General features: G+C 49.1%; 2 protein-coding genes across 12 annotated transcripts in view; one reads left to right on the top strand and one right to left on the bottom strand.

Annotated features, from left to right (window-relative positions):
- Positions 1 to 12710, top strand: part of LRIG1 (leucine rich repeats and immunoglobulin like domains 1) — a 114567-nt gene extending 101857 nt beyond the window's left edge. Inside the window, exons 13-19 of the mRNA XM_011280158.4 lie at positions 5955 to 6275; positions 7571 to 7852; positions 8410 to 8829; positions 9196 to 9321; positions 9932 to 10078; positions 10640 to 10924; positions 11023 to 12710. Of these exons, the coding sequence (XP_011278460.2) occupies positions 5955 to 6275; positions 7571 to 7852; positions 8410 to 8829; positions 9196 to 9321; positions 9932 to 10078; positions 10640 to 10924; positions 11023 to 11282 (1841 nt within the window). The 3' untranslated portion in view covers positions 11283 to 12710. The remainder of the gene's footprint in view (positions 1 to 5954; positions 6276 to 7570; positions 7853 to 8409; positions 8830 to 9195; positions 9322 to 9931; positions 10079 to 10639; positions 10925 to 11022) is intronic.
- The window catches only part of SLC25A26 (solute carrier family 25 member 26), a 138287-nt gene continuing 125703 nt past the window's right edge, over positions 12581 to 25164 (bottom strand). For 8 of the 11 annotated variants that reach the window (XM_045051838.1, XM_045051840.1, XM_045051837.1 and 5 more), the window contains 4 exons: positions 19351 to 19415; positions 18271 to 18344; positions 16684 to 16777; positions 13470 to 13854 (listed from right to left, as the gene is read on the bottom strand). In XM_045051838.1, the coding sequence (XP_044907773.1) occupies positions 13783 to 13854; positions 16684 to 16777; positions 18271 to 18344; positions 19351 to 19415 (305 nt within the window). In that variant the 3' untranslated portion in view covers positions 13470 to 13782. Of the gene's footprint in view, positions 13169 to 13469; positions 13855 to 16683; positions 16778 to 18270; positions 18345 to 19350; positions 19416 to 25164 lie in introns of those variants that run through there. The other 3 variants (XM_045051834.1, XM_011280156.4, XR_006593880.1) reach the window with 2 other exon arrangements.

Raw genomic sequence — 25164 nt, 5'->3', positions numbered from 1 at the left:
GATTTTCTTTCCTGAAGGGCAGGGAGGCCAGGAGGAAGTCCTCATTATGGGAGTGATTTCTGTGATCAGAGTCAACCCCAATCCGTGGTTCCCAATCAGCTGCTGGATGCAAGTTCTTTCCCGCTGAAACCACACGTAGTACTTACTGTGGAGTCGCCTCATTATGTGGTTCCTGGAGTGCATGCATTTAATGAGAAGGGAGCAGGACTTGGTTCGGTTACAAATCAGGAGAACCGGTTATTGGACGAAAGTTGTGTCATCTCAGGATGGCTCTGGTGCCTGGGTCTAGCTGTGAATTTACTCCGTGTCTGAGGCTGGGGTTTTAATGTGTGTTTTTTTCCAGCCCCAAGAATGGAAGGTTAAATACAGGAAGAACAAGTCTCAGGAGAACAGTTAGTGTCGTAAAAATAATTCCTTGTTGTTGACTTGCACTCTCGCTGTTTCTCCAAACCACTGAAATCTGCACTTGTAGCTATGAGCTCTCTTCTCCTTCTGACTGTTGGAGCGTGGGTCTTGCCATCTTTTGGACCGGGGGTGGTCGCGATCCGGGTTTGGTTGCAAACGGTACAGAAGATGCTGAACGACTGGAGGCTGTGCACACGCTGCGTGCCATACGCCACACTCACGTGGAAATGCGCAGCCTCGTGGTCAGTAAGATGTGGTCAGAGAATGAGACGAATCTTGGAGGGTTTCCAGTCTCTGCTCTAAGCAGGAGCGAGGGTGGGCTTCCCGGGCGTGACCGGAACTCCTGTGAGTGCCTCCTGCCTTCTGTCTTCCCCGGTCTGCCCCTGTGCCCTGGGTGTGACTGATGATCCTAACCAGGAGCTCCCGGAGCAGTGCAGGCAACCCTGTGGTCCACTTCTCCAGCCTCCTCCTTGGGCACGGCAAGAGCCAGTGTGCCTGCTGACCTCAGGATACAAGTGCCCCCTTCCATCATCTACCCACCACCACCTCTGCCAGCAGGCTCGCCCTCCTTTGTGCTGATCCAGTCCAGCGAGAAGCCTTAAAAGCATCCGGTGTTTTCTTAGTGGTCAGTCTTCTGGGAACGTCCGTGCACAATGTCGGGCTGTGCACGCCTCGTGTTCCAAGTAGCACACGATGACTGTGCCGTCCATTGTTCACCACGTACCTGGGCCCTGACCATTAATTTGCTAACTAGCTGCCCTGAAGTGGGGCTTCCTGCGCCTTCCTCCCTTTTCCTGTCACAGGGCGTAACTTACCCTTTGGATGAGCCAGGGTCGGACTTGTGACCTGCTGTGCCCAGCCTCCGGCCGATGGCCCTGGCATGTCCCACGGCAGTTCACACTCGTTAGCCCACCTCCACATGGCAGCGCAGGATGCCGAACCCGTCGTCACGTAAGAATGGGCATCAGGAAAACACTTGGCAGGAGATCAAAGTCTTAAGCTGTGTGGGAGTCTCCACCTCCTTCTTTATAAAAGGAAAATAGAACCGCTTCGCACCCACCAGCATTGCTAGAATCAAAAAGTCAGGCAACAACAAGTGTCGGTGAGGAGGGTGGAGTCTGAACCCTCCTACAGTGCTGGTGGGAGTGCACTGTGGTGCAGCCCCTTGGGAAAAGTTTAGAAATTTCTCAGACAATTAAACACAGTTAAGCCGTGACCCACTCCCAGCTATGTGCTGGGGAGAAACAAAAATAGATCTACATAAAACCTGGCCACAAATGCTCATGGCAGCATTACTCGTAACAGCCAAAGAGTGGAAATAACCCGAATGCTCACCACTCCAGGAGTGGATAAATAAAACGTGGTAGAGCCAGGCGCTGGGATATCATCAGGCCATAAACAGCAATTGTTCACACAACAGATGAACCTTGAAACACTTGAAGTGAAAGAAGCTCATCACACAGGACCATACACTGTATGATTCCATCCACATGACATGTCCAGAATAGGATCCCATCTAAGGGCCACTCCAGGGGTGGTAGGAGGGTGAGCGATTACTGGTGGCTTAGAGTGGAGGGAGAAAGGATGATAGCTGAAAGGTAGGGAGTTTCTTTTTAGGGAGATTAAATTACTTTCAGGGACTGTGATGATGGTTGTATCATTTACTCACTGTAACATTCACCTGTTTCAGGTGTACCAGTCAGTAGTGTTTAGAGTATTGGGAAGCCGTGTGACCCTCACTACCACCTAATTTTAGAACATTTTCATCATCCGTAAAACAAACTCCATGTTCACAGCAGTCACTGCACTGTCCCCTGTCCCTGAGGACCTTCATATAAATGGAATCCTATAATAATGGTCTTTTGTGACTAGGTTTTTTTTAACCTAGCAGAATGTGTTACTATGTATTCATTATTTTTTTTAATGCAATATGACATTGTATGGATATACATGTATTTAGCTGTTCATTAGGTGATGGACATTTCGGTTGTTTGGATTTCTTGGTAATTCTAAATAATTCTGTGAACGTTCATATGTAAGTTTTTGTGAATTCTCTTGTGGTTCTTAGGAATGTCATTGTGGGTCATACAGGAACTGTTCAACTTTTTGAACACTTGCCAGACTGTCTTCATCAGTAGCCGCACCACTGCCTATTCCCAGTAACAGTGAACGAGTGCATCCTGCCTCTGTATTGAAATCATTTATTAATTCTAGTAGTTTTTCACTGAATTGCTTAGGATTTTTATATTTGATCGTTATGTTATTTGCAAAAAGACACTTGTACTTCGTCCTCTCCAGTCTCGATAGCTTCTTTGTTTTTTCTTTTTTTCTTGCCTAATTGCCCTGGGTAGAGCTTCCAGTGTTGGCTAGAAGTGGTGAGGGCAGACTTCCTTGTCTTTCCTGATTTGGGCAAAAGCATTCAGTCCTTCACTGTTGGATATGGTATTAGTTGTAAGTTTTCCATAGATGACCTTTACCTGGTTGAGGAATTCCCCTTCTATTTCTAACTTGTTGTGTATTTCTTTCATGATAGGGTGTTGAATTTTGTCAAATGCTTTTTTCTGCATCTGTTGAAGGATAATGTGCCCCGCCCCCAAACTTTATTGATATGGTACATTGATTTTTGGGTGTTAAACCAACCTTGCATTCCTGGGATAAATCCAACTTGGTCGTGGTGTATAATCCTTTTTATATGTTGTGGGATTTGCTTTGCTGGTATATCGGTAGAAGATTTTTGCATCTGTACTCAGGTGTATAGTTGGGTTTCTGTCTGATTTTGTTGTCTGGGAATATTTGACTCCTACAGTGGAGTGAGATGTTCACTCATCTGTTTTTTGCAAGAATTTCTGAAGGATTAGTGATAATTATTCTTTAAATTTGGGGAAAATTTATCAGTGTAGCCATTTGGGTCTGGCTTTTTGTTGGTGAGAAGTTCTTAAATTATTAAAAAAAATTTTTTTTAATGTTTATTTTTGAGAGAGAGAAAGAGACACAGAGTGCAAACAGGGGAGGGCAGAGAGAGAGAGAGGGAGACACAGAATCCGAAGCAGGCTTCAGGCTCTGAGCTGTCAGCATAGAGCCCGATGCAGGACTTGAAATCACAAACCATGAGATCATGACCTGAGCCGAAGTCAGATGCTTAACCAACTGAGCCAGCCAGGCATGCCAAAATTATCCTATTTCTTTACTTATTAACATCTATTCAGATTTTGTTTCTTCTTGAGTCAGTGTTGGTAATTTTTCTTTTTTAGAATTTGTGCATCTATCAGCTTATCTGATTTGTTGCCATACAAATTATTCATAGTATTCCCGTTTGCTGCTGTGAGGTTAGTTGGTAAGTTTTGTTCCTAATTTTAGTATTTGGTGTCTTCTCCCCCCCTCCCCATTCTGCTAGTCTACAGATTTTTCAATTTCATTAGTATTTTCAAAGAACTAACTTTTCATTGATTTTTCCCCCTTTTTTCTCTTATTTCTGCTCTATAATTATTTCTTCTGCTTCGTTTGGGGATAGCTTGTTTTTCCGATTTCTTAATGAGGAAGGTGAGGTTATTAATTTGAGGTCTTCCTTAACGTAGACAGCTCTCCATCTCTCCTCTAAGCACTGTTTTAGCTGCAACATTTAAGTTTTTGTATCTGTGTTTTCATTTTCACTCATTTCAAAGTATTTTCTAATTTCCTTTATGAGTTCTTCTTTGACTTACAGAAGTTCAGTTTGATTTCCACAAATTAGACTCCCAGTGTTGCTTTTGATAGTGATTTCTGGCTTCATTCCATTGTCATTGAAGACACTGGGTAGGATTTCTCTTTTTTCATGTACTGAAATTTGTTTTTCAGCATAATATATGGTCTCTGTTCGAGGGTATTCCATGTGTGCTTGAAATTAATGTTTATTCTGCTCTTGTGGGGGTGGAAAGTTCTATAGATGTCTGCTAGGTCTATTTGGCTTATAGTGTTATTCAAGTCTTGTACTTTTTTGTTGATCATCTGCCTAGTGGTTCTAACCATCATTGAACACGGAGTATTGAATTCTACAAACTTATTGTTGCACTGTCCATTTCTTTAGTTTTTGCTTCATGTTTTGTGGAGCTCTGTTAGGTTCATATATGTTTATGATGTTTATGTCTTCCTGATGGATTGTTTTACATTATAAAAAGTTACTTTGTCTCTAGTAACCATTTCTTTTTTTTTGACATTTATTTATTTTTGAGACAGAGAGAGCGCATGAACTGGGGAGGGTCAGAGAAAGAGGGAGACACATAATCTGAAACAGGCTCCAGGCTCTGAGCGGTCAGCTATAAAAACTATCTAGTTTTATAGTTTTTTGTTGGAAACTGAGTCTTTAAAATAATGTGGCAACTCTGGGCATCAGATTCCCTCTCTGTCTTCCCCTTGGTTTGTTGTTGTTCTCTGTGTTACTACACTTCTGGACAAATACTTTAAAGTCTGTTGGATGCCGCCAGTAACCAGTAGCCCTGGTTAGCTACTACCTGGACAGACAGTCCTTAGATCACTTCAGAAAGTCTCCCATCCTTTGTCCAGCATCCACATTGTGTGCTGGGGGGTGTGCCACCACTTCCTGTTTGCGCTGATCCCTAATCACAGGTAAGAAATTAGGATCCTCTCAGGCCTTTCTTGGGCAAGCATACGGTGCTGCACATGCCTGTGGCCTTCTACATCCTCAGGAACACGGTAGACCTTTTCAAAGCCCACCATCAACATTTCACGCACTACTTTTCCTTTTTAGTTTTTTGGCCAGTGTCTTGTTGGCTCCAGCTGAAAGTGCTTCATCGGTGCCTGCTGACTGTTTTCATCAAATGGAAGCCCAGGGGGAGGGCTTCCCTGCTCAGCAAACTACATCAGATCCAATCATGCCAGCCCAGAGGATGGGGCTTTTGGGCGGGGGGTGGCGGGGGCTCCAAACCTACTTTGCCCCTCTCAGTGGTTACTATGCTGCTGGGTTTTAAGGCTAGGGGAGAGAGGGATGGGACGTAAGTTAGAATGCCACAAAGCTCACTTTTCTTCCTGAGATTCAGACTTGTTCTTGAGTCTGCCCTTCATGAGCTGTTACAGCCTTTGGTTATTTTCCAGAATTCTGAAACCGTTGATTACAACCATTTTTGCTAGTGTTCTCCCTACATTAAAGAAGGGCAGTTTTGGAAGAGCTCTTCTCACATTCTGGAAGTGCTTTCTACCCCACTCCTTTTGGAGTAAAGTTTATGGTAAGGTCTGTGCAGTCATGGCGGGTGGTTCCTGTCTGTTAGTGTGTTTTGTGTTAAGGTAAGCAAGTGAAGCCAAGTGTAGTATTCTCTTGGAAACTCCTAAAATCGATGCTTTTGGTACATGAGTAATAGCAGATGCGTTGTAATCAAGGAGTGTGGTCACAGAGGTGATCACTGCTCATGGGTTTATAACTGGAGAAAGCCAGATATCCATGGATTTTCCTGGCCTTTACAGTGTGGGAGGCTGTGCAGGGACACTGAAAGATGAGGTCCCCGTGTGTCCTGAGAGCCTGGGTTGGGGAGCCTTAAATTTGGTTCTTCTCTCCCCAGACGACCTACCGAAGCCACAGATCATCACCCAGCCAGAGCCCACCATGGCCGTGGTCGGCAAGGACATCCGCTTCACGTGCTCGGCAGCCAGCAGCAGCAGCTCCCCGATGACCTTTGCCTGGAAGAAGGACAACGAGGTCCTGGCCAATGCCGACATGGAGAACTTTGCCCACGTGCGCGCGCAGGACGGGGTGGTGATGGAGTACACCACGATCCTGCACCTGCGCCGTGTCACTTTCGGGCACGAGGGCCGCTATCAGTGTGTCATCACCAACCACTTCGGCTCCACCTACTCACACAAGGCCAGGCTCGTCGTGAATGGTGAGGAAGTGCTCTTTGCCCTGGTTTAAGAGTCCTGCACATCCACACAGGAAGGATGCAGATGGGAGACGCCTAAGCTTCACTGGGATATTACCGTCCAGTCGGCCCCAGAGCGTGTTTTATAGATTGAAGTTATTCTCAGTGAATTGTCGTTTTGGTTTTGGTGACTTTTTTATCCGGTTGCTAAGTGACACGAAGGGCCTCATCCTTGCATTTTTATACATTTGTTCTCCATCACCCATGATGTTTGGTGTCCAGGTTCCAAGCATGTGCCCTGATTGTGGGGAAGCTCCTGCCCTCTGAGTAGATGGCCACGGAGCCTGTGGACTCCCAGCCCGATAGGATGGCCCTGGGGTGTCTGATGAGGAGTTTTTACTCTGCAACCAGCTTTAGAGCCTATCAAGCTGGCTTTTTTCAGGGCTTATTTCAGGGCTATTGTTGCAGTGAGTTTAGGGCAGAAGAAGAGAAGTTAATAGCTGGAGTAGTTAAGCACCGCCCCCCCCCCCAAAGTAACCTGGTAAGGTTTTCCTGATTATTAAGCCTCCAGTTAAGAAGTGCTGGAACCACTGTCTTTAAGCCCTCACAGACCACAGGAAAACACATTCTTTACCCCACTGTGGCCTGTTGTCTTGGTTTATTCTGAAGGAGTGTTCTTTATCAAAAACTCAGTGAACTGTTAGACTTTTCCAGCAAAGTAACCTCGATGGGAACGGCAGCGATGCCTGGCGTGTGGCTGGATGTTTCTTGGCTGAAATAAGCTGGTGTATACTTGAGCTCGCGTGGGTGCAGTACTGTGGCCCCAACACCAAGTCTCCACCATAGGTGACTTTGGGAGGGACATGCCGTCCTGTCGCTCTGCCCAGGTTGAGGGCATGTCACTCTCCCTGCCGTAATCGTGTCTTGCCGGAGCAGATCATTTGTATTTCCCAGGCTCTGTTCTGTTGCTTAATTAAGGCAGTCACGTGTCAGACCCTAGTATTTACCGAGTGTCCCCGCATCGACAGCCATGTGAGAAACAAAAGGCCAAACGCTTCATGAAGTCTTCATTTGAGGGGACAGCCAGGCTCAGGTGAACAAGGGCGGCCCACGGAAGGGAGAGGCGGGCAGTTTGGGGAAGCCTGCCGCTCTTCGCTCAAAGATGGCACGAGTGGTTCTAAGCAGACATTGGCACGAAGGGTGCCCAAGGGGACACGCGGACACAGAGCAGGAGGTCTTCTTGGCAGAGGGTCGTCCTGGCCTTTGCATCTGGCTTTCCCATGACACGAGCCTGACCGTACATCATATGTATTTTGCAGTGTTGCCATCATTCACCAAAATACCCCACGACATCGCCATCCGGACGGGCACGATGGCCCGCCTTGAGTGTGCTGCCACCGGCCACCCCAACCCCCAGATCGCTTGGCAGAAGGATGGAGGCACAGATTTCCCCGCTGCTCGCGAACGACGCATGCACGTCATGCCCGATGACGACGTGTTTTTCATCACGGACGTGAAAATAGATGACATGGGGGTTTACAGCTGCACCGCCCAGAACTCGGCCGGCACCGTTTCAGCCAATGCCACTCTGACAGTCTTAGGTCCGACCACTCATACGCGGAGTACATAAGGGCACGTGGGTGTGGGTGTGGAAGAGGGGCCTCAGGTGCCAGACACCTAGAGGCCAGGTTCTCCGAGGGTGGAGCCTACGGTGTGGAGCGGCGTGTGGTGTGCTGGTTCTGTTGGTTTCAAATTTTGAGTTGCTTTCTAATATTCTCTTCAAGTGGTTTTGTCTTTTTTCTGTTTTTTTTTTTTTTTTGTTTAAGATCCACAGTGAATTAGAGTATAGGGCTTTGGTATGGAACATTCTAGAACTGCCCTTACGCTGGCTGGGTGTGGCCTGCTTTAGAAGCAGAAGTGTGGCACAGGGCAGGTGGGGGACAGTAGGGGCTCCTGTGGCTCAAGGTTCCTTCCTCCTCCTTGTGGGAGCCACCCCCCACAATGGGAAAGATTTAGTTACTGTGGTAGGTCTTCTGAAAAGCTTGCCAGTCTGCTAACGATCTCATAGGGCATTTCATTGACATGCTGGACTGTTCTTTGCCCAGAAGACAAGGCAGGCCCGTAGAATAACCGGAAGGCTTCCTCTAACTTCCTGCAGAAACCCCGTCCTTGGTGGTGCCTCTGGAAGACCGTGTGGTGTCCATGGGAGAAACGGTGGCTCTCCAGTGCAAGGCGACCGGGAGCCCTGCGCCCCGCATCACCTGGTTCAAGGGGAACCGCCCTCTGAGCCTCACCGAACGCCACCACTTCACCCCCGGCAACCAGCTGCTGGTGGTTCAGAACGTGGTGGTGGAGGACGCGGGCCAGTACACCTGCGAGATGTCCAATGCCCTGGGCACGGAGCGCGCCCACAGCCAGCTGAGCATCTTGCCCACTCCTGGCTGCAGGAAGGATGGGACCACCGTGGGCATCTTCACCATCGCTGTGGTGTGCAGTATTGTCCTGACGTCCCTGGTCTGGGTGTGCATCATCTACCAGACCAGGAAGAAGAGTGAGGAATACAGTGTCACCAACACAGGTTAGCCACTGCTGACTATTTTCAGGGCAGGAGAAAAGCAGGGATCGCTGTGGAGGAGGCCGGGTCCAGAGGCGCCCCATTGCATGGTGGCCACGTGGTGGCTTGTTGCTGCAGTGACCTGATGGTGTTGTGGTTCTCTTGGCATCATTGCTCTCTCTGGTGGCCTCAGGCCTCCGACTGCCACACTGTTTTTACACCCAGGTGGAAAGGAAGGCTAAGCTGGGCCCTGCGGACAGTCTCTCTGCACAGCCTGGGCCGCTGCTGGTGGCCGTGCTGTGTCTGGGCTTGATACTGAACAAGTGTTTCATTTCCTGTCCCCACGAAGGATTGGGACACCTAGTGTCTGACTGTCCTGTCTCCTCGCAGATGAAACCATTGTGCCACCAGATGTTCCAAGCTACCTGTCTTCTCAGGGGACTCTTTCTGACCGACAGGAAACTGTGATCAGGACTGAGGGTGGCCATCAGGCCAATGGGCACATCGAGAGCAACGGTAAGGGCTCCAAGCCTGATGTGATCTTGTCCTCAGGAGCTGGAGGTGGCCTCTGGCCCCTTCCCCGGGGCAGGTGTGTGGCCTTAGGTTGAGCACAGCTGACCTAGAAGGCTGGCAGACTCCAGCCTTCTGTTACACTTTTGTTGGCTCTTCCCTGTGTAAGTTTTGCAGGGTTTTAAAAGTCCAGACCGCAGGAGGTTGCTTTATAAGGGGCTCAGGATCTCCTAGTCGGGATAGGGTAGGATTAAAAGAAGAGGTCCAACAGGACATGACAGGGCCTGAAACCAGCCCATAGGGAAAGGGCCCAGGCCTGCGCTGTAGTCCGGTCCCTGCTACTAGAGTGGTCTGCCAGGCGAGCCTCCTCCACAGGGGAGACTGTTTGTTGGGGACAAGTTTATTCTTAGAATTGCTCACCACCATGGCTCTGCACACTGGAAGGCCTGACTGCTGGGAAGCCTGTTACAAAATGTTTCTTGCTGGTCCGCCCAGGCACCTACCTCTGTCAAGAACATTGTAAGAAGGACTGTTCTGTTAGCCTTGCCCATTGTTCTCCTAAAGCTTACTCTGAAAAGGTAAGTCTGGCATTTCTAACTGTGGGAATCTACTACAGGTGTCTGTCCAAGAGACACAAGCCTCTTTTCAGAGGTGGACACTCATGGCATGACGTGCAGGCAGCCCAAGCCCTGTGCTGGTTATAACAAGGAGCCCTGGGCCGTGACTGAGAAAGCCCAGCGGAGACCTGGCCCACAGAAGATGGGTAAGAGATGCTTTTATCCGGAATAGTTTTTGGTTCTTAAAATTTGGGTTGACTTGTTCATTAAATGAAAGGGAAAGAGGAATTAATGGTCTCAGAATTTGGTATTCAGTGTGTAAACAGGAAGCTGTGGTCTGGCTCTCATAATTCTGGAGTAGGAGGTGTCTTACATCAGTCTGTGGTATGGTGATCCTGGGCTTGAAGTTTCCAGATTTACGGGCAATTTGAGTAAAGGGCATGGCCCAAACTGAAGAACCTTTTCACCAGGTATTTCTGATCAAGGTGCCTCCTGCCCCTACATGGTATGTCATAACAGTAGGGCCACTTGCTCTGATACAGAAATTAATCTGAAATGTTGAAACGTGGAGGACCCCACTCTTCGATAATGACTTCCTGTTTGCCCAGGCCTTTTTCTGTGACCATAATTGGGAGAGAGAGGACTTCCACAGCGTTGGTCTAAGCAGGGCTGCAGCCTCACAGCAGGGGACTTCAGCTCCCTCTCCTGTGTGGGGACGCACACTTCGGTGGCCATGGCTCTAATCCGGCTTTGGCTTGGCCCTGCAGAGCACAGCAGCCTGGTTGTGTGCGGTGACTACACCACTGACCCGGACAGCAGTTGCAAGGAACAAGCGTCCCGTCCTCAGCCTGTGCCCAGAGACCATACACAGGCAGGTACGCTAAGCGGCCCGGAGCCCAGTCAGAGTGACCGAGAACATTCTCCGCACCATCTGACCGGTGGGACTGTTGACGGGTCCCGCGCCGACTGCAGGGGGTCCCTCTACCCCAGTAACCACGACAGAATGCCAGCCTCCTTGAAGAAAAAGCCCACAGCACCTCTGGATGGAAAAGGTAGATGTTCAGTGTCTTCCAGGGAGTTCCCGGCAGGTGGGTGGGGGTAGGGCAGCAGCCAGACTGGAGGCTCTCACGTGTCCTCTCCTTTCTCACAGGGGCGTCTTCTTGGACTTTAGCAAGGTTGTGTGAGTCAGACTCCGTGGACCTCCAGCCCCCCTTGACATTAACTCCAGGCAGTCCTGAGCTCACAGAAGCCTCCTCGGGCTGTCCCGACATCCCCGGCGAAGGCCAGCACTTGCTTCTTTACAATGGACACCTCCCCAAAGCATGTGACTCCAGTCCCGAGTACCCACCACTGACAGGACAGCCGCCTGGGAAACGGGGCGTGCCCCTGCTCTTTGCACCGAAAATCTAGGCTTTGTCTACCTCAGCTCTTGTGTCCGTCTCTACAGGAAGGAGGTAGGAGAGGCTGTGAGGAAGCTTGGGTTCAAGCGTCACTGATGTGTACATAGGTTTTAAACTTCCATGTGGAGTATCCGTAGTGTAAAGGACTTGCAGCCACAGCACAGAACTGCCAGAGGCTGTTGTGTACAAAACAGAAAAGTATTTGATACCATTGTACATAAGAGTTTTCAGAGATTTCATATATATTATATATCTTTTGCAGAGGCTATTTTAATCTTTAGTGCATGGTTAACAAAGAAATCATACAATTTTGACAATATTATTTTTCCTATCAGGTTGCTGTTTAATTTGGGGAGGGGGGATGGTTCTGGTGCCTTAATGCATGGATGGAATTTCTAGAAGCTAAAAACCGCATTTGCTCCCAGGAGTTTCTGGTGGGTGGGAAGGATGGAAAGTCCTTGGATTCGTATTGCACTTCACAGGACAGACCCCCTAGCCTGCTTTCCCGCCACAGCCGTCGTCTGCGTGGGAATGAACTTCCTGTCAGTATTGCTCCTGTGTGGAGGCTGTTGGAGCTCACCCCCCCCACCCCCCGCAGAGTCCCGAGACGCCCGCGTCACGTACCTTTGCCATATGTGACTTTTTTCTTGTAAGTTCCTCGCCAAGCAGAAGGGGGGTGAACCCACCACAAGCATTTGTTCCAAACAACTGAGCACTGCCTTTCTTCCTTCCGTGAGAAAAGCGAATGTGGTGGTTGTATCACTCGATTGTCATTTGAGGCTTTTTAATAAGATAGAGGCTGCTGGTGTTGGTACCTGTGGATTTTTTCAATAGTGCTGTTTTAGTTCTGCCAATATCCTTAATACTGTGTTGACCGCGGGGGAGGAAAAGGATCGAGTCCTTACTTTTCAGGGCTAGCTTCTCTCTACTGAGGATCCGGGGCATGTCTGTCCACACCCTTCCCTCCCATAGCCGACCCGGGCTGGGACTGTACGAGGTTAGGCCCCGCACCTGGGTATACTTGCACTTTTGAGACCCGAAGCTAACCATCTTGTGAGTGCCAATGTGTAGTTCAGGAAAACTGACATTGAAACAAGGTCCTTAAGATCTCGGAAAGCAAGTTCCTTTAGCGAAAAGGCTGAAGGCAGAGATTGACAAAAGGGTTGTTAAATTTCACTGTCTGATGTCATCACTGTTGCAAAAGGTAAGCACATTTAGAATTGTGTTCTCAACAGTCAACTGATTCATGTTACTTCCACAAAATATGTGAATTTGCTGCTTCTGAGAGGCAATGTGAAAGAGGAAGTATTACTTTTATGTACAAAGTTATTTATTTATAGAAATTTTGGTACAATGTACATTGAAAAACATGTAAAATATTGAAGTGTCTAACAAACGGTGTTGCAGTGTCTTTAATAAAGGTTCATTTATAAACGTTCATTGGGTGGCTGGGGTCATTTGTCTAGTGACATTGTAAGCAGTATGTTCCATTCCAGAAACTCACAAACCAAATGCACTTATTCTGCCTTTAATTATCTTTTTTTTCCCCCAGAACGGGGGAAATTTTTTTATGCGAAGCAAAATCCTATACTTTAGCCCCAGGGAGGATACACCACCACTAGATTCCTGAGATTTCTCTCTGAATTTTTCTAACACCTGGAGCTTATTAGTCAAGCTCTGAAATGGTGACCTCCCCTTCTAACTGCAGACAATAAACCTTCCCGATTAGGAACGAAGAAACCCTGCTCTGTTCCCCAGCCAGCCCAGGCCCCTGGGGGGGGGGGGGGGGCTCAGCACCCTCCGCGGACGCACCGGGCCCACCTCGTCCCTGGAGCTGCAACTACCAGCTTGCTTTCACACACACCACGCCGGCCGGTGGATCCTTCTCTGTAAACTCTGTAAAATAATACAACTGTGTGTTTTCCGGGGAAATCTGAGGGTAATTAAGAGCAGCAGCCCAGTTGCCTAATAGAATGCCGGCTATGCACCTGCAGTTCATGCTTTTTAAACAAAGCCCTAAGCTCTCACAATAGAGAGAAACCCACCCACGTGCACTTCTCCTGAGTCTCCTTCCTGTTCCCGGTCTAGCCATCCTTTCGGAAGGAGAACCCTCTCTGCCTTCTGCTGCGTCCACTGGCAGGTGGCAGGAAGCTCAAGATCAGATACAGATCAAATGACGGCTCTGAGCAGCCTGGACTCGGCATCACCAAACTTATTTATTAACGGGTTCTGAGAAAATGGTCGCAAGTACCGCTGTGGACACGGTCCTCTTGGCGATCTGGCAGACAGGCGGCAGTCGACATTCCAGCCAGGCTGGAGCAGGCAAGACATCCTCAAGGTCCTATCCTCACACAGGGGCGCGGTGCGGGCGGTTCAGATGGGCGAGCAGCTGCTCGCCGGAAGGGAGCCCGTGCGCACAGCAGCCCCCTTTCTGGACAGAAGTGCATGTGGGGCCGTCCTGGATTCAGGGGCTCCCTCTGCCAAGTTCCAATAACAAGCTGCGGGTTTGGTCATAAGCACCAAGAAAGATGAAGCCTCCCAGACTGATGGCTGCCGTTCGAGGGAAGACGCCTGCAAATAATCTAGGGAAGGGAAAAAGCAGGAAAGATTTTTTTTCAAATTGGTGTGTGTTAGAAAGGTTAAATTCCAACACCCACAGCTTGCTCAACTCAACACACCAGGATCATTAAACCCCACACAGCACTTAAAACGTGTGCTTTTTCCTTTCAGAATGGCACTAAATTACATTCCCAAGTAGACTTGTTGAAGTCTAGGCCCAGCTGTTTGCTGGCTAACGTGGCTCAGTACCAAACAGCTTATTTGGGAGCCTCGCGATTAGGTCCAGTAATTAGCCAAGAAACAAGAACTCTGTCCCCACAGCAGTCCTGCGGAAAACTTCCAGACTGGCTCTTTGAGAGATGGAGAAACAGACTTTTGTAAAGGAGTCAAAGGCCTGACTCCTCGGGTGGGCGCGGCCAGCCACAGCGATGGAAGGTGGGCTCGGGTGTTGGAGATCTTCCCCACGACTCTGCCTGCCCCCCTCCCAGTGACTCAGTTGCATTTGGTCCTTAGAGGCCCACGGATGTGACACCAGAACAGGGAGGCCAGTCTCCGTGGAGTCCCTATTTGTCTTCTCCTCTGAGGAAGGACAAGAAAGGTGAACGGGCTAGGCAGAGTGCACGTCCCCCCAGGTTCTGTCCCCACGCACACGAGGCCAGTCGGTGGCACGACTTTAGAACCAAGAAAGGCCAAGTCAAAGAATGTTACTGGGGGTGTGAAGTGGAGCTTCACTCTGTAAGAGCCATCCTGTAGCTGTCCCCCGGTAACCGTTCAGAGGTGTTCATCCTGGCATTGCTGGTACCAGAGAAACTGCAAACCCCCGCTGGTGACACAAATTCTGGTGCCATGTCCACACGGGGGGACACTACGCAGCCGGTAAAAATGAGGTAGGCCCCGGGATCCACGACCAAAAATCCAACAGGTTCTGACAAAAGTCCCAAAGCCATGTGTGTCATCTGATTCTGCGGCACGGATGGGCCCTAAACTCTCTCCCGGGGGGCAGGATTAGAGGAAACAGCCCCTATCTTTCTCGAATGACTGAGTCTTCTTACCAAAAGCATTTACTTCTGTAAGCAGTAAAAATCAGAACTAGCGGACTTCTAGTGAGAAGACTTTGGCTCGGGCCCAGGTCAGGGCCCGAACATACAGGTCAGGTTATGTGAAAAGGACATAACCGTTTAAACAGGAAAAAATGTCCACAATGGTGGACAATGGTGACTGGCCAAGACGGTGGACAGGAGACAAAGCCCCCACCGCCTGGTTTCTGCACACCTGCTGGGAGAGGTCAGTTGGCCTGCCCTCTGAATGGCGTGCTTAGCACTTCTGAGGAAAATGGGACTGAGCATTAGGGGGCCCTTACTTGTGTTAGCTGAGTAAGGATTTAAATCATGAAGTAAAATCCCACAGATGAAACGAGAACCTCTTCTCTAGAAGCAACCGTGAAAACTATGCAAGGAAAAAAGTCGTCTGCCTCAGCACGATGCAGGTCGTTCTTGCAGAAGGTGGTAGGTGAAGACAAAACTCCTCCATTACCACACGGAGGCCACTGGGACCTTGTGGCCCCAAACAGGGATTACTCCTGTCGCCCCGCCTACAAAGAGAAGGGTGCCGGGAGGGAGGCCAGCAGAAGCTGAGATAGGAGAGCACTTAGGCCACGATACCCTCCCTCGCGATCCGACTTCTGAAACCCGTGTCTTGGTGCAGCTTTTGCTGCTAATGAACTCAGCTGCTTCTGGCAAGAGGCAGATGGAAGCAGTTTACGGTCTCACCAGATGACAATTGAATCCATTAACATAATTATAGCCTTAAAGCAGGGTAATTTGTACAGTGAGCGCCCCAACCAGACGAGGAGGCAGAGACCTGAGTGGAGCGCGGCTGTGTTCTGGGGACCACAGATTCAAACGAGGTAACGTACTGGGCAGAGCACGGGGCTCGGAGGGGGTGCACACGGGGCAGCAGCGGTTAAGACATAAAGGGCACAGTCAGGAAACACGAAAAGCCGGCTGCTTATTAACAGGACGAGTAGGAATGAACGACGCGGCACAAACGGGCGTCCCGTCTACTTTCCGGCTGTTGGACTGAATAAGCATGTGGTGTTTTTATTTTGGAGAAACCAGTTTGCCCTAGAGCCTGTATTCCAAGTCTGTGCCAGAACACAGCCTTCCCCTGTGTGAACCGACACAGAGATCAAAAAGCGCCCCCACTTCACCCTGAGAGGCCAGCAGGGCCTCACGGCCGCCAGGGAAGCTACCTGCCAGGATCCAGAACACTCAGGAACGCGGCAGGTGTGTTCAGAGGCAGCAGGAAGGGCCCGCAGGGCTGTGTCGGAGCCGGACAGAAGAGGCAGGCCGAGACCCCGTCGGGGCTGAGGACGCCCAGGGCCGCTGGGAGAGCAGCCGCCCACGTGGGCAGGGATTTGCTTTGTTTGCGTTCAGTTAAAATCTTTTGTCCAATTATTCGTTGCCTTCTATCGTCTTACTAGGAAGCTAATAAAACTATCATTTCTTTTTTTTTTTTTTATTTATTTATTTTTTCAACGTTTATTTATTTTTGGGACAGAGAGAGACAGAGCATGAACGGGGGAGGGGCAGAGAGAGAGGGAGACACAGAATAGGAAACAGGCTCCAGGCTCTGAGCCATCAGCCCAGAGCCCGACGCGGGGCTCGAACTCACGGATCGCGAGATCGTGACCTGGCTGAAGTCGGACGCCCAACCGACTGCGCCACCCAGGCGCCCCAAAACTATCATTTCTTAAATGACGAGCGTGGCTGCTTGAAACGGGCTGCCAAGGACCACAGCGTGTATGCTAATGAGAGCCCAAGGCTTAAGAAGTAAGCGAAATTCCAAATTACCTTTCCAGGGCCCCGGAAAGGAAGGCTCGCGACACCCATCCTCTGCCGGAATTCTGGCGCTGCCGGGTCACATGACAGCAAGTAGACACCAGCACTGGGACAGGGAGGGTTTCGTTTCAGTCATCTGCTCAAGGGAGCTCCTGCCTCTCAGGCTCCCGGTGGCCAGGGTTTTGCCGACCACACCACACCCACATGTCACCGCTTTCTCAAGAAAGGCGGACGCACCTGCAGCTCGATACCAACTCCACAGAGCAGAGGTGTGACCAGCGGTTGCCAAAGAATCCAGTGTGAGCCACACGGGAAACAAAGCGGGGCAGTGAAATCGAGCACTGTGACTTTAGATTCAACAGAGCCATTGCGAGCACCATCTCTGTGTGGCCCACAACTACCTGGAACCCTGAGAATCTTTCACCCGCTAACTGAAAGGCTGCTCCAGAGCTTTCTCCTCCCACGCCACTTGGGTGTCCGTGTGAGATGTGTGTCGGGACCGGCGTGTCTGCGCCGCGAGCAATCGCGTTCTCCCCTCCTCACGCCACGTTAGCTGTAAACGGCCGGCCTGTGGCGCACAAGCCACCGCTCTGCCATGCCCTTGGTCGCCCTCAAGCGTCCCTTTCTGGTAAACCCAGTCCTCCTCTCAGAACCCGGAAGTCTGTCAGGCAACCAGCATCGGTCCCTCAGGGCCGCCGCATACAAAAAACCACCCAACAGGACCTACTTTTGCAACTAACGGTTGCAAATTTTGAAGAGAATGGGGCCGTTCTCCTGCAAAAACCTTACCTGGGGCCTGACCTATGTGCCCCACTTTCCCCAACTATCAACTAGCCGAAAGAAAAGCCTGTCGAATGCACACGACACGGCGATCAGATCGAGTCACCCACACGGCACTACGATGAGGAGGTGGCGCTGCCACGGATGGGCTGTCCCCACCGGCCACACCCTGTCAACAGGCTCACTCCTGGCCCTGCAAGAGGCGGCCGCAAGCTGTGCTCTCTCAGGAAAACCCCTCGTAGGTCATTCCAAAGAGAACATGGTAATTTCACAGACTGTACGGATCCCAACGTTTAGACATGTTTACAGACTGCAAAAGCAAGGTGAAAGCAAGCTTTGCAAGGGAAGCATCTTAGGACGTGATGCTTGCAGGGTGAGGCACCGAGGGGAAAAGAGAGAGGGTTGCAAGTGAGGAGCCACACACTGGGGCACTGAAAGTAATTTGTGACTGACGGCAGTTAAAAGTAGCCCCAACCCCAACTGCTTTCTTCTAAATGTTACGCTGGCTCACGTGCATTCCTGCATCACCTAACTGAGCCCGTCTGCTCAGAGCTGCAGCCCAGAACCGAGAGGGGGCCGAGCCTGCCGAGGCGCTCCAGTATCAAGATAGCCAAGGCGGGCAATCACTTGCTAGATGCCGCATCGACTCAAGGGCACACGGTCATCTCACACAGGCACCATCAAACGGGTTTTGTGCAATGTGAACAGAGACCCAACCAGGACGGGCAGAAGGAGGCAAAGCGGTTCCTGCTCAGGCTAAAGGAGGAAGAGCTGGGAAGAGAGGCAGGAAGGCAGTCGAACATTCCATCTTGCACTTACCCCGCCAGCCCCTGTGTCTGCCAGACCCCGTGCAGGGCAGAGAGCACATTCCCACTAGCGGTGCTGGAACCAACCTGCACGACAGGACAACAGACAGGCCATTATCGTAGGAAATCCCCCAAATGACGTCCTCAGATGCCTGGCCCCCAACCAGTGTCTTCTAGGACAGTTTGAAGTAGACTGGGGAGCTTCTTTGCAATCAGGACCCCAGGACCTCACCAGACCAGAAGCCCCTCCACTCAAGCCCACAGGGAGGCACTGACTGACAGGAAGCTGCATTTCTAGGTTGGAGCCAGGCCTCATCTAGATAACTCACCAACAACTGTTTGACAGGAAAAAGACAGAAAGCAACAGTAACTGATCTGAGAAGAGAGGGGAGTATCAGCATAAATGGCCCAATTATGAACTTATCGGAGCAGCTAATGACCGCATTTAACGAAGAGTACTAGCAAGTTCAATTTAAAACAGGACCGATACTCAGGTTTGGCCTTGTCAACCTCCATACTAGATTTCCGCCCTTATGGCTGCACTTTTCCCTAATGGTATGTATGCCTCTTTCTTTTCTATTGTTTGGCCCCAGATAGGTTATGTGCATGGCATTCCATGAACCTCGGTCCAGACTGCTTTCTAACAATGTTTCTTTTCAATGAAAACTTTTCAAACAATTCTGACAACTGTCCTGATCCAGACGGTTAAGGCCAAGCATCATCTGAGTTCAGAGCCTCTAGCTTACCTGAGGCATTGGCGTGAAGCCAGTCAACTCTGGGAGCCTCAGGTCTGTCGCCCGTAAAAACAGAGGTCACTGGAAAGCAGTATTACCAGGCAGAGGCCCAGCTCTGATGCTTCTCACAGAACATCAGTGAGAATGTTTTCCTAAAGGTCAAAAGCTGTGGCGACACCGGTCATAGTGACGACTATGGACACTGTGCCGTCAACGTCAGTCATTCGTGCCTCGGCAGGGCAGCGTAAGGCTGCTGTTCTAGATCAGCGTTACCCTGCTCTTGGCCACTTACATACACGTGAGCCCTGGTGCTAATACACACAAACATCTGCTGCGTCTACGTTACATTTTACACTCACCTTTGCCAACATGATCCTTGTTTTTGCCACATCCAGAGGCGTGGTGACCACAGCTGCAAATCCACCTGTGCGTATAAAAATACCCGGCACGCAAAGGAGGTATTGTTAACTGTGTTACGTGGATGGCAGAACTTGTACTTTCTAATCCCTCGAAGCTCTGCCCAAATCACTTCCTTGTCATTGTGTCCACCTGACTGATTCCAGAAGAGGATGCACGCGTGCAAACTGCACACGCTCCACTGCTTCTGCAGTGACGCTGAACCACACGTAAGAGAGGTGACAGGAGAACGCTCTACACGCTCAGAGATAAAAACAAAAACAAGGCCCCATAATTCACTGGGCTCGTGGGTGCAGCAGCAGACCTACGTGTGCACACGGTTGTGTGCCTGTGTTCACACACCCACCGTCAGTATGAGAGGCTCGCCGCTCGCTGCGCTTCTCACGGGGCCCCCACCTTCTACGGAACACTCTTGGTTAATGGGACTCCGAAACGCCTCTATCTTTTCTGGTCTCAGACAAAATGGGCAAACAGAGGTATGCAGATTGCTGTAGGGACTCTCGGTATTAATGGCTAAATTCTTCTGAGTTATAAGAGTAAAGCTTTCTGTATCTCCAGGCTGCAGATAACGGACCAAGCAGAGTAACGACATTTCTAGCCCTTTCTGCATCCTGTCAGTCGGTGCTGATTCAACAGGCAATCCTCCTACAGCTTCCTTCCCACCTTCTCTTCCACGGAATACCATGACTGCCAAACTGATTATTTTAATATCCATATCTGTGGACAGAGGAATTGGAGGATTTTTTTTTTTCAACAGAAACCACAGTAGATGATGTCGATATTTTATTAAGAGAAATACAAAGATGTATTTTAAAGCTGAAGAGGCCCTAAGGAGACAGAATTAATAAACACAAAAGGGTTTTCTAAAGATTCAGCTTGCGTGAGCTAGGTGAACAGAGCACATGCATGAAGGATGCTCCAGAAATAGCACCTCCCCCTCTGAATTTTGTGGCATGGGGACAATTGTGAAGGTCATTTGATCTCTGCCAAATATCTTTCTAAACATGTTGCTGAAATAGGATCCTCACGGAACCGCCTCCCTTTGGTAGCACGTATTAGGACAATGACATTTTGAAAGATGTGTCCATTTGTGCTTTTATGTTCCGTATTTGATTATCCACAAAGGACACGTATCTGAGGACTGAAAATTACCAATTACATCAATATTAGAGTCCCCTTTTGCTGTAGCCACTTCTGTGTTACAAACAGGTGAAACACTTTTTTCCAGATTGAAAAGCTGCCTGAAATTTAGGTAGTACTTTATTAAACTTCAGGCGACCTGTACTGTCCAAACCCCCCACCCCAAATCGACTTCGTTTCCCTCTCTGGCTGCAAGAGTTAGCAGGGCCTAGTCTGAAAGACTCTTTCAGAGTCAGAAAGACCAAGCCTTAAACTAAATCCCTACTCTACTAGCGGACTGGCCTTAGGGACCACACTTACTCTCTAGGTCAAGCACCGGAGACAGGTACTTCTGTCACTGCAACCTCCCGCTATGGGTGGGGAAACTGAAGCTCAGAGAGGTTCTAGAACTCACAGAAGGTTTTACTTAGTGTAGAGCTAAGACCTGAACTTTACTGACTCCAGAATGTGGGCTCACAGCCACTGGGTGCGTGGTGGCCTCGGTTTGCTCGTCTCTAAGACACAGACAGCAGCAGGATCTAGGACTACGTGGGTCTGTGCGAAGTGTCTAGGACAGTGCCTGGTGCACACCAGAGCTCAAAGGAACTGGCTAGGAACTGGGTCTTTTCTGCATGGGAAGAGATAATCTGCGATTTTCCTTCATGTCTCTAGTCCCCCCCCCCGCCCCCCCCACAGCAGACACTCACAAACGCTTGCTGGGTACCCTGGACAAGGGTCTTATAAACCCAAGATTCCAACCCGTCCTCTGAAAGAGAGGAGGAGGGGAAGCTCGGAGCCAATATTTGTGCTTACTCTGTACCTGGCATGCTGGGCCTGTACTAGGTATGGCCACTAATTCTGTTTCATTTGCGTGGGTCTTACTGTCCCATTTTACAGACAGCTTGCTCAGGGCCACACAGTAGTATGGAGCTGGGACTCAAAGGCACGTGCATCTCAGCTCCACAAGTAGGGCTCTTTCACTACGTAATCAGTCTCATGTGTGGTAAGACACTAAATCGCATCCGAGTGTTAAAACTCTGAAGTGCATACACCATTATCCTATTTGAAAATGTTCACAAAGGGGCGCCTGGGTGGCGCAGTCGGTTGAGCGTCCGACTTCAGCCAGGTCACGATCTCGCGGTCCGGGAGTTCGAACCCCGCGTCGGGCTCTGGGCTGATGGCTCGGAGCCTGGAGCCTGTTTCCGATTCTGTGTCTCCCTCTCTCTCTGCCCCTCCCCCATTCATGCTCTGTCTCTCTCTGTCCCAAAAATAAATAAACGTTGAAAAAAAAATTGAAAAAAAAAAAATGTTCACAAAGTTTCCTAAACCAACTTCAAAGACCTAAAAGTTGGCAAGGACCTCGCCTGCCCCCTGTCTGACGACTCAAGCTCTCCTGAGTCACTTACGCTGAAAACTCCTTGCCTTCTAGTATATGCAGGTACTGGGTGTCAAGCTTATCTTGGCTGTGAGAAGGTCCCTGCCCCTCGACTTTGGGTGCTTGGTGACATACTCTCAGAGACTGCTGCTTGATACAGGTAATACGAAGAGAAGTCAAAGACAAAAACCAACAATATGCTTAAATGGGTCCTAATTTTACAGCCATGATGGTAGCTGTATTTTATGCAAATTATTAAGAAACCAATTTTAATGTCTTCAAATGTCAACGACTGCTGTGATACACAGCCCTCACAATATTTATGAGGCTGCAAAGAAGGCCCTGTGAAGATCGTGTAATGGAATGACGGGTCACAACAGGGAGAGGGCACTGGGGACCTATGCTTTTAGTTAAAATGTAGTTATTTTCTACATTTTACTTAAGGGAACTGTAAACTGCTGGTAATAAATACAAGGAACATGCTAACATATTAGACAGGAAATAATTACTTGGTGCAGCACATCATGCATGAAACCATTTTCTACGGGCTCCACTAGAGTTAGACTTTTAGAGGATGTCGGGCTAACTGCTTTCAGGCACCAGGTTCGGGGGAAACAGGACGTTTACAGTGAAATGACATGTCGTGTGTCCTTGAACAACTGCAGATTCTTTAGCACTCTGGACAAAGGGGCCACCTTCCTCACAACAAGCTGTGAAAGCGGTGGTGGGGACAGGACTGCGCAGGGCCGCCATGCACTGTCCCTTCCCGGCCGGCCTCCCATCTCCTGATGAGGCTCACAGCAAGAACAGCACATCCACGCACCTCCTTTGCATATGCTCTCCCAACAAGTGGCCAGACATGGAGGGCTTCGACAACAACAGAAGGGTGTTTCTGTTTAAAGCTCGCGTCATGCCTTCCCATGTCTTACCCAGACAAATCCTTCACCCTATTCTGGGATTTCAAGCCATGGGAAGCTCTCTCTTTCCTTCCCTCCGACCCTGTCTTTCAGTCTCACTCCTTCTCTCTTAGAAAATGTAAGTAGATGTTAATTATGAGAAACTGACCAAAGAACACTAGATTATCAAAGCACGTATCAGTAGAGTAGCAAATGTCATAATTAGTTAGACTGAATTATGGCTGTATGTTTAGAAGTTAACTTGAAGGGAGGAAGTTGGCAAAGTCCTTTTTTTTCCCCTCGTTTAACCCCTGACCACAAGCCAAGGGAATTTCTGGCATGACAAGCCATCAACACCTCCAATCTCAAGGGACATTTTTGGATATTTGTGCCAAGTAGTTTATACAACAAGCACGGGCACAGAAGAGCGCCAAACATGGGCCAGAGTGGTTCATCCGTGATGATTTAACCAGTTTAAAACCAGAAACGTGCCCAAGGAAGAGTAATCTAATTTCTGACTTACGGGCAAGTCTCACATCACTGCCTTTGTGGCCGCGTGAGGCTGGGGAGTCTGAGCGCGCAGGCCTGCAAGGGGCGGCCCCGGGCGACCAGGCATTATTCATTCCTCTGTGGTGTGCAATGCACCGTGTCACAACAGACTCCTACGGGGGATCGCTTCTTCGCAAGTTACGGTACTTTTTAAATGATGTTCATCTTTCACAAAGTTTTTAAAATAGTAACTCTATCTGTCACAGCACACCAACGGAAATTTCAAAACAAAAGAGATATAAACAAAAATACACTCATTTTTGGGAAGAAACACACGTGGATCTACCCTCGGTGGATTTTTGCAGAACCTGACAAACTCCTTCACTTACAGAACCTCAGCAGAAGAAATAAGGCAACTGAATTGGAGGAGTTTTTAAATCCACATGCTATTAGAGATAATTATGTATAGAAACTCTTATCAACATATTATTCTCTCAATGCAGTGGTGAATAGGAATCGATGTGATGACAGCTTTTCATTTTCTGGGTATTGGGTGTTTCCACTGCAGTAGAAATAATACCTCTCATCAATCAGCTCGGTGTCATAGATCACAAGTACTAATACCCACGTGATCTCACCTAGCCCTGCCGTAATCCCCCCGCTAAGGCCAGGAGGGGCGTGCCTGTAACAGGAAGGGAACTGGGGGCAGAGCTGAGACCTGACAATTCTCTTAAGTCCAGCAAGCTGGCCCACACCAGGTATGTTGCTCTGGCCAAGTCCCTTCCCTGCTTCACAATGAAGCGTCCATCAGTCACCGGAGCACAGGACTGCTGGGCCACACTCCGCCGGGGAGCCCCCAGACTGAAAGGGCCCGGCCGAAAGGATCCTACCGCACCGCGGATGGCTGATAACTAGTTCTTCCCTCCCCGCTTCTGACTAATCTACCTGCTTAGCACTCATTACAAAGCATTATTTGGAAAAAGGCATTGTAGTGAATGTAAATTTCCTTACTAGAAACAGTGCATTTGTAAGCAAATCTTTGAATGAGCTACTTCAGAAATGGGACCGGAGAATATACCCTTCTTACTTCAACACGTGGAGGTTTTATGGAAGCGCTAAATTTAAGAAGTGCCCTTCCTTATCCAGGATGACCAAAGTTCCGTAATGCTTACTCTGTCCCCTGGAGGGAGTCAAAAAAACCCCACACATTTCACTTAAGGACTGGGGAGTAAAGACTCTTGACCTCCGGAAAGTGAATCAAGACCACCTAGTCATTTAACACAGCTAATGACGAAGGGTCACGTGGAAACAATTACCCATCATAATCCATTTGAGGCGGTTTCATGTCTAGAGGTAAGATTCTTATTTTTAATTATCAATTCTACACGTCAAATAGGTCCAATTATTAATAAAGAATCCTATGAAATACATGCTTTCTGTTTTCCTAATCACCACAACCAAAACCCAATCCAACAACCATTACACAAATGGCAAAAGAATCATTTCCTAATAAAGTTGACATCCTAAAACTACTTATCTCTTTACTGGCTACACATCAAAACTAGCAGTTTACGTTTTCTGGTGCATCTCCACTTTGCTTTATTTCAACCGTAATTCTAATTCACCTTTATGTGCAACAGCAAGATGCACTTCTCTCTTAGACTGCTAAGCCTATCACTTCTTCAATTTTGTAAAGGACCCGAGTCCTCATTACAGCCTCACTGGAAAATTCACATGACTTAGTGATGGATAACACACTATTATTGCACACTGTCACTTTGCTCTTGGTTTAATGCCTGGAAAATGGCCAGATGTTTAGATCTCCGTATTTTCTCCACAGAGCAGTTGAGCCTTCGGTAAGTTTGCCGAGCAGCCTC

The sequence above is a fragment of the Felis catus genome, chromosome A2 (assembly GCF_018350175.1).
Source record: "Felis catus isolate Fca126 chromosome A2, F.catus_Fca126_mat1.0, whole genome shotgun sequence".
In the NCBI taxonomy this organism is placed as follows: domain Eukaryota; kingdom Metazoa; phylum Chordata; class Mammalia; order Carnivora; family Felidae; genus Felis; species Felis catus.
The sequence above is the reverse complement of the archived record's forward strand: the minus strand, read 5'-3'. Positions and strand labels throughout refer to the sequence as shown.